The sequence below is a fragment of the Gekko japonicus genome, unplaced genomic scaffold (genome assembly GCF_001447785.1).
Source record: "Gekko japonicus isolate JY-2015 unplaced genomic scaffold, Gekko_japonicus_V1.1 scaffold3370, whole genome shotgun sequence".
Taxonomy (NCBI): domain Eukaryota; kingdom Metazoa; phylum Chordata; class Lepidosauria; order Squamata; family Gekkonidae; genus Gekko; species Gekko japonicus.
Genome location: NW_015177119.1, coordinates 39572 through 53022, shown reverse-complemented (window position 1 = coordinate 53022; position 13451 = coordinate 39572). Strand labels below are relative to the sequence as shown.

General features: G+C 46.2%; 1 protein-coding gene across 1 annotated transcript in view; it reads left to right on the top strand.

Moving 5' to 3' along the window:
• Nucleotides 1-13143, top strand: part of C5 (complement component 5) — a 90933-nt gene extending 77790 nt beyond the window's left edge. Inside the window, exons 35-41 of the mRNA XM_015428315.1 lie at nucleotides 113-187; nucleotides 3011-3116; nucleotides 3857-3943; nucleotides 7185-7274; nucleotides 9938-10021; nucleotides 10797-10935; nucleotides 12637-13143. Of these exons, the coding sequence (XP_015283801.1) occupies nucleotides 113-187; nucleotides 3011-3116; nucleotides 3857-3943; nucleotides 7185-7274; nucleotides 9938-10021; nucleotides 10797-10935; nucleotides 12637-12766 (711 nt within the window). The 3' untranslated portion in view covers nucleotides 12767-13143. The remainder of the gene's footprint in view (nucleotides 1-112; nucleotides 188-3010; nucleotides 3117-3856; nucleotides 3944-7184; nucleotides 7275-9937; nucleotides 10022-10796; nucleotides 10936-12636) is intronic.
• The last annotated feature ends 308 nt before the right edge of the window (nucleotides 13144-13451 follow it).

Genomic DNA, 13451 nt, shown 5'->3' with positions numbered 1-13451 from the left:
GCAGGGTATAAATTGAACTAATAAATATTTTTTTAAAAAAATCAGGCCCCTTTTTCTAGATAATTGCAAATCAGTTGGTGAATTCTCTCTCTCTCTCTCTCCTTTTTATCAGCTTGCAAATGGAGTGGATCATCTGATATCAAATTATGAGATAAAAGATGGACACGTAGTGGCACAAGTAGACTCGGTAGGTCCCTCCCACTAACTCATGCGTTTTTATCTTAAGTGATCTTTTGAGCTGGGCTTTGACTGTAATCAGTAGTTCATTCGTTCATATCACACGAGGCTTCAGTAATTGCAGATAATTTTTCAACAGTTTTGTGCCCGGACTGTGTATACTCTGCACTAGAATACATTTATTGTACCTTTGTGTTGGACTTTAAGTTGCTTGGGAAGCCCAGCTTAGCTAAACATCAAAGTAAATTCTGCTCAGAGATTGTTTTATGCAGTGTACATAAAATTACACAAACTCGTACAGATTTGCTTAAGTTGCAAAAGTTTATTCTACTTCTGCTGGTTAGAGGAAGGGGCAAAGTGGGACACTGTAGCCCTCCCCTCACCTACATATCACTATAGCTAATTCTCAGCATGGTCTCATTGATGGATACTTAGATCTGTGGATCAAGGCCATGCAGCGAGCAAACAGATACACCTGCAACCTTGGAGGATTCTGAAAACCTAAAAAAAGAATGGAGTGGAGGGTTAAATCCCCTCAAAATAGAGGAACATTGTCCGCAGTCATACAGACCATGTCAGCTTACCATCAGTGGGCAGAGGAGGAGAACCAAGCCAAACCCAGGTGTTTGGACACAGCTGGAGTGCTGGCTCAGGCACTCCTGCCCTCTGCCCATACATGCCGTGCTACTGCCAGGTCCCTGCAGGCCAGCAGGTGGGAAGGAGAAGCAGAAGCCGCTATACCCCTACCCAGCTGAGGTGGTGGTGCTGCAGATGAACGGGAGGAAAGGAACAGGAACTTCTGCCACCCATCACTGCAGACAGGAAGGTCTGAGAGAGGGAGCAGAAGCTGCCCCCATGTCATAAGTCAGTCTGTGCTCAGTGACAGCACAGATTCTGCAGAGGAAAAGCTACCTGCAGCTGGCCCCCAGCCAGTAATTGAACAGCCAGCTGCAGCTGGCTCTGAGCCAGGAGGAGAGCAACAAGAGGTCAGTTTAGGGGCTGAGCAGAAGTTACAGCCTAACAGCTGAAACCGAGCCAATGCCTTGTAGCTCTGAAGCAGTAGATAAGGCTTCAGAAGGCACTCCCAGCCCACCCAGCTCACCCACACTCCTGCAGCATTGACGCTGTCAGAGGCGAGCTGAGTTGCAGGAAAGGAGAAGGAGTGCGAGACTCATGGCCTGTCGTCAGCTGTCAACTGACAAGATGAATGAATAGTTTCAGGACGACTGCCAAGGAATTGGCTGGGAGTGTAGCTTGTTAAGACTCAGTTATAAAGTCAGCCAGGAGAAACAGCCGTTTGTGGATGTAGCAAATACACTTTGTTATTGAGCCACCAACCTTGCTGTTACTGGACCTCTGCAACCTGGGACTGGACCTGACAACCGGCTTTTCTGGAAACCCTGACCTTGGACTGGACTTGGACTTGCTACCTGGAACTCCGTGACCCTAGACTGGACTTTGTCAAACCTGCTCTCTGGAACCTCTGACTCTGGACTGGACTCTTGATTACTCTCCCTCCCTCTGCTGTCCTTGCTGTGACACCCGCTGAGGGCTGGCCCAGTACACCCTACCACTTGAGCCGGGAAGGGGATCTTCTGCAGCCCATCCCTGTCTGCAGCATGAGCCAGGCAAGTTGGGGTGGTGGTTATGGCATTGCTTTCAGATGGTGGGCAGCTGGCCCACTGAGCACAGCGGGAGGCTGTCTCACAGGTCCCCCCACTTGTTGAACCCTCAGTCTTCCTCTACCACAGCTCCTGCGAGTTCAGCAAGCATGACAGCATACTTACAAGCCCCGCTTTTCAATCATAAGGACTAGAAACTTGTTTTTATAATACGTAGCATTCATTCTGAGACACTGAAGATGCTGGATTTGGTCTTCTGTATTAAATTCTATGTTTGCACCAAATTGGGGGATGCAGAGGTCTCTGCTCTGCGCCATCTCTGTCATAAGGGCAGCTTGACACAACCCACAAATGCCACAGACCTGCTTTTTGAGTGGGGCTGAGCTCATGCTAACCCTCAGCTGGAATGGGAGCTGATTCAATTCAATTTATTTCTACAGTCCTTAGACCAGTCATACAACAAGATGTACACTTTTACAATATTCCAAGATTTTAAGATACATCAGTGACACATTAAAAGCAAATTAAAATTTAATCTAATATCAAACAACTATATCTAACTAGCTACCTTAGAGTTTCCGTGATCTGAGTATCACCATACAGAAACTGGCTACTTGGTGGGTAATTTTGGGGTTTCGGTCAGATAGAAGAAACTCGAGTCTAGCTTTTTTGGAAAGACCCGGAATTTGTTCAATCAGCGGAGTGATTTTATTACGCGCCTCCTTATAATACGGACATCTAAAAAACATGTGCTCTGTAGTCTCAACCTCCCTTAATGGGCAGGTACAAAGCCTTTCTGAGAAAGGAGTATTCTTGTAATGGGAGCTGATCTATTAAACAAACTTATTTATTTATGAAATTTTTATTCCGCCCTCCCCGAGCGGGCTCAGGGCAGATCACAAAAGCCAAGTCCAAGACTTGTTACAATAAAATCACATTAAAAACTATTAAAACACTAACAATAAAAATTCATACAGGTAGCAAGAATTCCATACCTGTTAGGGCCACCGATGGAATTCAGTGAGCCCTTTCAGCAGATTGGGAGCCAGACTGGGAGCAGGGAGGCCAACTGTGATGGGTGCCCGGCACCTCAGCCAAAGGCCTGGCAGAACTTCGGGTCCTTCAACACAAGGAGATTGCAAAACAAGATCACTGTGCAAAGGGTAAACAGCTCATGTGGTTCCGCCTTAACTTGCACACTATTCTAACAGATTCCTGCCGGTGAGTTCCTGTGCATCGGGTTCCGAGTAGCAGAGATTTTCCGTGTTGGAATGCCAAGCCCTGGAACCTTCTCCGTGTACGAGTATCACGCTCCGGGTAAGGAGTCTATTCCTGCTCCTTTCCTCTATTTGATTCCCATGGACAAAGAGCAAAAACGCTTCCACAGATGGGCTGATTTCACACTAGAGCTGCCTCGATGTTGCGCCGCCGTTTGCCCCGATACTATTGGTCAATTTCACACCCAAAGCCGCGTGGCTGCATTTGACCCGTGGCTTCACCCGATTTCCTCCGCAGTTTCGTGCTCCTCAAAAAACAGGATCACAAAACTGCGGGGGAAATCGGGCGAAGCTGCGAGTCAAAATGCAGCCCCGCAGCTTCAGGTGTGAAATTGATAGTGTCAGGGCAAACGGTGGCGCAACTTCGAGGCAGCTCTAGTGCGAAATCAGCCATGAAGTTGTGTGTGGCTGCAATCCTGCATCAGAATACTGATTGTGATGCATGCCACTCCTTCATGGGGGGCGTCTGTTGTTTACTATTCTAGACAGGCCAGCAGATTTGGCAAAGGGGTATGTCAAAGATGCTGTCATTCCAAAATAGAGCAGAACTAAGATGCCCCCAGCAGGCAGCACTGTGTTTAATGGTCTGCAGGAATGGTATTTCCAGTTTCTAGTGATTGTTTATTTGAGGGAAGTGTAGAAGCCCCTTTAGCGATTACACAGATCCTGAACGGAATTCTGCGCCTGATTGTATTTGCTCACACTTCCTGGCTTATGGCAGGACCAACCACTATGCGGTAGCTTTCTTCAAATAACCATTTCCCTTTTTCTTTTCCACAGACAAACAGTGCACTATCTTTTACAATCCATATGGAGAAGACTCTCTTGTAAAACTCTGTGAAGGCAGTGAGTGCCAATGTATGGAAGGTAAGCTTCCACCCTGGTGATAAAGCTTGTTTTGGTTTGGAAGCATATTCCACTGAGCTTTCAGTTGTGAAGGGAAGGATGCTCCACCCATGTTGTTAGCCAGTGACCCATGGACCCATGGGAGGACCATCATGAGAAAGGGGGTGGCAGTCCAGCCCCAGCCAATGGCCAGGGGATAAGCAGCTGCAAAGAGTTTAAACCCCCCCACACACACATTTCCTTCAGGAGAGAATTCTGCTCTAGTTGCAAGTTGTGCATAGACTGCACAGATGTGAGGGGAAAGACGCTATTATTTTGATCTGTTGTAAGCCCCCTGAAAGATCATTTGATCAAAAGGCAGAGTAGACAACTTGGCTTGTATCTTGCAAAGCACCGATGGAAGGCTTGCTGAGTTTCCCTCCCTTCTTCTGTTCCCTGAAGTCCCTTACCAGTCCCTGGAAAAGATCATTCCTAGAGACTCAAGCCCCACGTGGACGAAGAGCTGCTGACCGAGGAGATAAGAGGGACCATTTTTCACACTTCCCCCTCCTCAATGCAGCCCCTCTCCACCTTTACACCTTTTCATCTACTTGGGACCTGCAACCCCACAAATAATAATTCTGGGGTGTGTGTCAAAATTTGAATCTGGTAGCACCTTAAAGACCAACACTTCAGTGGTCTACAAGTATTTGAATCAAGGATTGTCCTTTATATTTGCAAAAAATGCCCTTTATACTGTGTTTTGGTAATTTTACCTTTTTTCCCCCTTACCCTTTTCTTTATTCTGCATTCTTTCAAAAAGTTCAAAATAATTTAAAAAAAATAGATTTCAGTGGTATAAACTTTCAAGAGTCAAAGCTCCATCACATGCTCATCTGATGAAGGGAGCTTTGGCTCCTGAAACTTATACCTGGAAATTTTGTTGGTCTTTAAGGTCCTACTGGACTTGAATCTTGCTCTTTACAGACCAGCATGCCACACGCCTGAAACTGAGGGTCAAAAGGGAGTGCAAGAGGGGAAAAGAATGGGGGGGGGGGGAGATCAGCATTCCATTGATGCATGATAATGACGCACGCCCTTTGAAACAAATGAATAACGAGGCTTATTCCCTTTTAAAAGTCTCCTTTAAGATTGCAGCCATTGTCTTTTCCATCTTTAAAAACTGCTTATTTATTCATTTCAGTTCAGAAATCCGTACTGTACCATTCGCATAGCCTGTCTTATTGTTTCAGTGTGAAAGTGCTTCCTATCGCTAAGGGCAGTTTTTCTCTGTACCCTTTTGAGATGACTGTAATCAAATAAAAATGTCAGCCAAACCTTTTTAGTGCTTTTCTCACTAGCCATACATTTGTATTAAAAGATTACTTCTGTCCTCTGCCTTCTTCCTGTCTTTACCTCCAGGTTTGTTGTGGGTAAGCTACTAAAATATATATATATAGTTCATCTTGGATTCTGTCACAATAAAAACCAACTCTTACACACACACACACACACACACACACACACACACACACACACACACACAAAGGAGTTGCAGCATTGGCTAGCTAACGATATTGGATGCCTTCCAGGGCAGTTCAACATCCAGTTGCAACGTGGCTACACTTGCCAGGAGGAAAGCATAACTTATCTAACTCAATCAGGCCAATGGGCTGTCAGACTGAATAGTAGCTGCTCCAATGTCAGTCTCTCCAGTGGAGAAGTTTACCCCAATGCCTGCCACTTGATCCTTTAACTGGAGATGCCAGAATTGGATCAGAGACCCTGACCCTTGGAAAGCACGTGTGTTTTCAGCCAGGCACAAAGTCATAGCCTTTGTACGTTCTGCCTGTGCTTATTTATTTGCTGTATTTGCAAGACACCTTTCAGCTCCCAAAGCAATTGACAATCAAGTCAAATTTAAACAATCCACAATCAGAATATTAAAGCAAATCAGTTTCAGTGGAGGAAGGCATTAATAGGGTGTGAGTGGGTATGATATGTCCATTCTCCTTCCTAGCCCACCGGATGTCTTGGCTGCTGCCAATTTTCTTCTTCAGTGGCCAAGTGGAAATAGCACTCCCGCCCCCTTTAAGGGAGGCTGCATGATCAGCCCCACAGCATCAGAGGTTGCCTGGTCACTGATGACAGTGTGGCCCAGATTCTGTTTGAGATCTGCACAGGCAGTGGGCAGGGTGTGGGTGTTCCATCCTTCTTCCCAACCCTACAGATCAGGGGTCTCCGACATTTTTGAGCCTCTGGGCACCTTTGGACTTCTGACACAGTATGGTGGGTGCAGCCACAAAATGGCTGCTGCAGGAGGTACAACCAGAGCAGGGGCGTAGCCAGAAAATGTTTGTTGGTGGGGAAATCTGGCAGGGTGCCCTGGCTGTGCCTGCTGCTCTTCTTGCAGCAGCAAAAGCAGCAGCTCTAGCTGTGCTGTAGCCCCTAGTCCTCCTCTAGTCCTTTCGATTGGAGAGACTCAATTCTGGGCTGCTTTTCTGTGTGAGCCGAGGGGGGGGGGATCTCCGACTCTCTCTCTTTTATTCTATTTGCATTTTTAAAAACCTGTTTATTTCTCGGCTTCCTTGACTGTGCCCAGAGTCATTTTGGAAACCCCACACATGGGGGGAGGGTAGTTCTTATCTGTGGGGGCATTGCCCCCAAATGTCCCCATGGCTGTGTCCCTGAGCCAGAGACAAAATGGCTCTCCCAGCTTACCTTCAATCTCACAGTGACGATCCTTGTGCTGTGGTGGCAGCTGTTGACAAAGTAACGTATTTTAAAAATCTGCAAAGCCAATCAAATCACCAATGGCCAACCAGAAGCCTTGCTGGACAAAAGCCTCACCTGGCCCCACCTATTTCCTAGAAAAGATTTGGCAGGCACTAGGAACAGTGTTGGCAGGCGCCGTGGCATCCACCGGCCCCACACTGCTCTAGATACTCTGTCCTCTTTATAGGGCTGGCAGCAAGACCAAGGGAAACAGCAGAACCCTGCACCACTAGATGTTGATATGTATCCTCTTCCCCCCCCCCAAGATGGTCAAGATGACCCCCTTATAAAAACCCTGTGCAGGAAGTTAGGCTATAACAGCACAATCCTGGGCAGAGCTGCCTCCCTTCTAAGTCCATTGAAGTCAATGGTCTTAGAAGTGTACCACTCAGTTTAGGATTGTAGTGTTAAGGGCAAGAGTATTCCCTTTCTAATGAGGTTTATGGCTGCACGGAGCTCAGAAGATTTTTTCATTGCTTTCATTGCTTTTCTGTCTCGTCAAACACAGCGGAATGTGGGCGCATGCAGAACAGACTGGATCCTTCCATTAACGTTCAGACCAGAAGCAAAGCTGCTTGCCAGAATGACATTGCCTACGGTAAGAGTGGGACTAGGAGAATATACTAGGTGCAGAAAGCTGTGAAGCAGATCGGAATATGTCTGTTGTGGAACTAGAGGTGCAGGCAAAGCAACTTCTTCACTGCTGCCTCCACTAGGGAGGCTGTGGAGGCAGGGTTGGAACCAGAAACAAACAACACAGACACATGCAATTCAAGCTCTACAGAGAGGCCACAGGCTGGCAGTGGCAAGGTTGGCAGCTACCAGGGGTCATTTTGTAGAAAAAGAGGTGCAGGACCTCATTAGAATAACTCATTAGCATAACTTATTTGCATATGCCACACCCCCTGACATCACCGGACGTGCGTCAGAAGGCAACACCCACCGCTCAGGCTCCACGTGAGAGCCAGTTTGGTGTCGTGGTGAAGTGCGCGGATGCTCCCCTCTCCTGGAGTCCCTCACAGAGGAGGGAGAGCTTGTACCTGAATAAAACTTGGTCTTAAAGGTGCCACTGGATTGTTTTAGACCGGGGAGCTGGGGGGGGGGGGCTCTGCAGCTTACCTGGCTGCTTCTTGCTCTGACTGAGGGCTGCTGGGAGCAGGGAGTGGGTCTTTTTGCATGTGCCCACCCCCTGGGCTCTTTACTGCCAGAGCTCCGCTCCTGTGCGCTCCTGCAGGAAATGACCCCTGGCAGCTACTACTGGTAAACTCTTGACATGTTGTTGCTCTTTGCAGCTTTCAGCGGGTGCAGGAAGTGCTTAAGAAAATTCTAAGGCACATTTCCCCGATTTGGCCATTCAGCTTAATTTCACTTTCCGGCCTCATGAGGAGGGGCTCTCTATGCCCTGCAACTGTTCTGTTCTAGCTAGGCTCAGCTCGTGGAGGGACTGGAAAGGGCTGGATTTGAGCAGAAACAGCAGGTAGCGGGAGAACAGATTTAGAGTCCAGCAGCACCTTTAAGACCCATGAAGGTTTATTCAAGGTATGAGCTTTCGTGTGCACACACTTCCTCAGATACATGGAAATGGAAGTTAACGTTTCATATACATGGATGAACAGCAAATTAGCATACAACTTAATGAAGATGTTTTGATATAGGCAAAGACTGAATAGCAATAACAAGCTAAGTTTATAGGTCACAATATGTTTGGTTTTAATTATGGGGGGGAAAACAGTGGGGCAATCAGGGGTCATTTCCTGCAGGAGCGCACAGAAGCGGAGCTCCGGCAGTAAGGAGCTCAGAGGGCGGGCACATGCAACCCCCTGCTCCCAACAGCCCTCAGTCGGGCCACGAGGAGCAAGAAGCAGCCAGGTAAGTTGCAGAGCCACCCCTGCAGCCCACCTTCAGGTACAAGCTCTCCCTCCTCTTTGAGAGCAGATCTGCATGCCCCCCCATAGCTAGCAATCCAAAACAGTCCAGTGGCACCTTTAAGGCCAAGTTTTATTCAAGTACAAGCTCTCCCTCCTCTGTGAGGCCAAATCTGCATGTTCCCCCCCCCCCCCCGGCCAATAGCTAGCAATCCAAAACAGTCCAGTGGAGCCTGAGCGGTGGGTGTTGCCTTCTGACACACTTCTGGTGATGTCAGGGGGTGTGGCATATGCAAATAAGTTATGCTAATATGTTATGCTAATGAGCTCCTGCACCTCTTTTTCTACGAAATGACCCCCGGGGGCAATAAATATGTCAAAGAAGGAGACTAATGTGTAAAACTATCTTTCTTAATAGTTAAGAGTAGTGGGGTCAGCTTCTGCAGGACCTGGGAGAGCTCCCAGGGAAGGCAGATGTTGGTCAGACCCGGCCCAAAGTCCAACTGAGCTAGTACTTCTCTAACAGTAGAGTCCTAAGCAGCATTACAGCCCTCTAAGGTCATTGAAGTCAATGGGCTCAGAAGAATTTAATGTCTCAAGCAGAGATACAGGGGACTTCGAAGAGCCTTGCTCTAGCTGTGTATTGCAGCATTGTTCCATTGCTTCAGACTGTGGCCTCTGCCTTCTCCTATGATAACCTCATATGGCTTTGGATGGGCCAACCCAGACCAGTCATCCAAAACTCTGAGCCACTCATCCCTGTTTTGGAGTCTGTTGTCCTTTTTAATAAGGTCCTTGAAGAATTCTTTCCCTCTCAGAATCGAGGTTTCATGGAAGCTTGGAAGTATTTCCCAAGTTTCTTATAGCTGAGTTGCTCTTTACTTAAAAAAAAATATTAATGGAAGGTTACATTTTGCCCTTACAACTCTCAAAAGTTTGCTTTAAAAGTGGGCAAGCCCTCAGCATGGCCCACCACTCTGTCTTACTTTGCAAGTCACTGTTCTGAGTGTGCCTTCTTGGGGCGGGGTGTGTGCGTTAATTGTATTGCACCTATCCATTGGAAGTGAATGACTGATCCCAGAATGCACAATGCAAAGACCCAGCAAGGCTGATTGGAAGGGGACAGACCGGCAACTCGTGCAGAGACACAGTGAGCAGTGGATGGATGCTCTGGGCTCACAGGAGCCTTTAAGTATTCCGTTTCTTTCACTGGGTTGAGGGACTGTGAAACCTTCTGGGCAGATGATCCAGGCCTGAGGTCATGATCACAGAAGTCAAAAACACACACCCATCTTTGCTCAGAGAATAGCAGTGCTTCCCCCCCAGCTGATTTAAGAATGAAGCGTTTTTCCCCAGAACCTGTCATTAATGCATATTGTCTCCCCCAACCCTCTAGTCTATAAAGTAAACATCTTGTCCTCCAGTGAAGAAGGCAGCTTTGTGAAATATTCTGCAACTCTACTGGATCTCTATAAAAGGGGTGAGAGCATTTGCTGTTTTACAGTGGATTATTCCATCTATATAAGATCATAAGGATTGCCTCGTTGGATCAGGCCAAGGGTCCATGTGGTCCAGTTATCTTGTCTCCAACACTGACTGAAAGGCGGGGCTGGGTTTACCAACACTACCTGAGCAAATGGTAAAAGATTTTGGAGGTGGTGCCTGGGGAGGGTGGAGTTTGGAGAGGATGTGATGACACTTCTGGGTGATGCTCCAGGCTGCCTCCCCTAATCTCTCTGGTTTGTACCATAGAGACTAGGGGAAATTCTTAGAGTGTCACTACATGCAGGCCATTTCCCCCCGCTCTTCAGTTCCTTGGGGGCAGGAAATTGGAGCTGGAGGCTTGCAATTCCTGCCCTGCACAGGTAGATAGGAGGCCTGGGCAGGGAATATCACTGTAACAGTTATTTTGTCTCCAGGTTAATCCTGTGGTTAATTCTGGATGCTCCCATTTGGCTTGTCATAGCTAATATCAAGTGATGGGGGACATTCAAAAATCATGTTACCTTTTGCTACTCTGTGCAGCTTGGCTTGCTTGCATGAGGCACGCGCAGCGGTTTGTCCCCTAAGCACCTTTTAAGCATCGCGCCTTCTCTCCACTTGTGGCAATTCCTTTCTTTAGTGGGTGGGCCTGACCAGGTCGGTTTGTGGGCACGAGGAGGCTGTGGTGGACGGAACAGTCCTGCCTTGCAGAAGCTGGTTGGACTAGCTAACTTTTGGGTTTCCTCCTAATCTGTATTCATTCCATTTCCAAGGGGAGGCTTTTGCTCAGAAGAATGAAGGAATTGTCTTTATTAAAAAGAAGACCTGTAATGATGTTCAGCTCAACCTAGGAGAAAACTACTTGGTCATGGGGAAAGAGGCCTTGAAAACAGGACATGGAGCAAGTATCAAGTAAGCAAGCAACCGCTCGTTGAGCGTATTCTATTAGCCCTTTCCCAGGGCATTGGCACGAGACACAAGGAACTTCTGCACAGACTCCCTGCAAAGCAATGGCTGTGGTGAGAAGAGGCTGTCTGTGCTCTTACTAGTCCCGTTCATTTCAGTGGCGATTGTGCAAGAGGCTGTACCCATTCATTCAGTACTTGTGATGCTGCATTTCTGATCTGCATGTCTCTGATTGTATCGCCTGGAATCAGATTTCCTTTCCTTTCAAATCTTAAAAATTAAGTTATTTTTAAACGTACATTTAGACTGTCTTTCTCCACGAAACTGCACTCAAAGCATTTTAACTGTGGTTTTAATGGGTTGTTCTGTGTCTATATTGGTCATTTATGATGTCTTATGATTTTATGGTATGGTTCTTTATTTGTGAGCCACCTTGAGCAGGACTGGAGAGTTGGCGTATAAATCCCCTAAACAAATTAATTACATAAGTTTAGCAAGAGGCACATTCAGCCAAATCATGGAGTGGAATCCTTCTGGGACTACACCACTTTGTACTGTAGGTGATGAGTTGCTCTTTATTAAAAACCATCCCTGCAGGTAGAAAACTAGCACATCTGGGGAAATGCTTCTAGCTTAGCCTTTGTGGGCTACCAGCAATGGCTCTTTTAGATGGGGGGGGGAGGCGTCTGATAAATCAGTTGGATTTAAAATTGTTACACCAACATGTTGAATTGTGGTGGTAATATGATTTTTAAGACTGCCAAGGTATGTCATGTTATTTTCAAGGTGTTTTATGGAACAGTGCCAATTTCTCCAAGAAGACTATCAGATCATGGGGAATGGAAGAGATAAAAACTCCCTCATCAAGGGCATTATGTAATGTAAGAAGCCTGGAGTTGTGGCCAAAAACAGCAGCTCCGTTCCAACTTCTGCTTCTCCATATAGTACAATTTACTCCATATCCTTGCATAGTTTTGCTCTGCCTTCCCCACACAGTATCACTGGCTGCTGTTTTTAGGGGTGAAGAAATGCTCAGAGGGCCTAACTACAAGTTAAACAGTTTGTGGATCTGCCCCAGGTTCTATCAAACCAGTTCTTTGTTGAAACATAATTCTCAGTCTCATGGGGGCCTGATACAGATCAGAACAGCATGCCACTTGAAATGGCCCCCAGGGAGCTACTATTTGCCCCATAGAGGAAACTGATGTGTACTGATGGTCTATGTGTAGATTTCCCTAGTAAATAGTAACTTCAGGTTAGGAAAACAGCACAGGAGGGCAAAGCTTACCCCCCCCCCTTTGTACCACAGTCCCAATCTGAACTGGGCCCCCACGCACCTGAAAATAAAATTTCAGAAATCACTGGGAAATCCAGACCTGGAACTCTCAGTGCACGTCTGGTTTAACAGGACTGTGGTGGACCCCTGTACAGTGTAGTTAGGCCCCTGTTGTAATGAAGATGACAGGACACTGGGTACATTTTTACCCAGTTTTTGTGGTGGGGAACTTGACACAAGGTTGCTATTTTCAGCAGCAGTTTGGTGTTTCTTAGAACATGTAGTTCTGCCCTAAATTTCTCAGTTCTCACTCCGGATCTTTCACATTGCTATTGTCCACAGGGGGGGAAAGGCACAAGTTCTACATTGTATGTCTGAGTGATTGCATTTTCCCCTTTCCTAACTTGCACATTTTTCTTCTGTCTTTGTAGGTACCAATATCCCTTAGATGGCATGACATGGATTGAGTGGTGGCCTTCTGCTTCATCCTGTGATTCCTGTCAAGATTTTGTAGATACAATGGAGGAATTTGCAGATGATCTGTTAATCAGTGGATGTTAAGCTACCAGAGAACTCCTGCAAGCAGCCTTTGAACCAAGCAAAGATCCCTACAGTGTGTGTTTTCTGCAGTTCTTCCTGACCATCTGTGATGATCTTAGCTGATTTAACCAGGAAAGCCAAACCTGTCCGCATTTCTCCCCTATTAGAGAGACCAACAGCTTTCTCAGATAAGGCTTGTTTGGAGAAACTTTTAATAGATGAGAACCCAATTATCACATGAAAATAGCTAAGTTTTGTGTTTATGTGATAAAGTTCCATACTAAGTAACAGAGCCATACGTACATAGGGGTCTACTTCCTTTCCTTTTGGTATGATCTTAATGGTTTTAATTATTTTAATGTATATTTTAAATGGTATTATGTATTTACTATATCTAACTCCCTATATGTTGGAATCTAATCGTTTTATTTAGGACTGTATTAACTATATGTAAATGGTTGCTAATGGTTGTTAACCGTAAATAAATGAATTAGATTAGAATCTGTCCACATCTGTAATAACATATTTGCCAGAAAATCCTTGAAATGTCTAGCTTTTTGGAAAGTTTTTTTATGTATATCGTGAGAACCAGACTTACAAGATGACAAAGGTGTTTGGAGACAGGTGAGATGAAATGGAACTGTATGCATATACAGTAGTGAGATGCAGTGTAAATGTTTCATATCAGACACTAAATTTGACATTT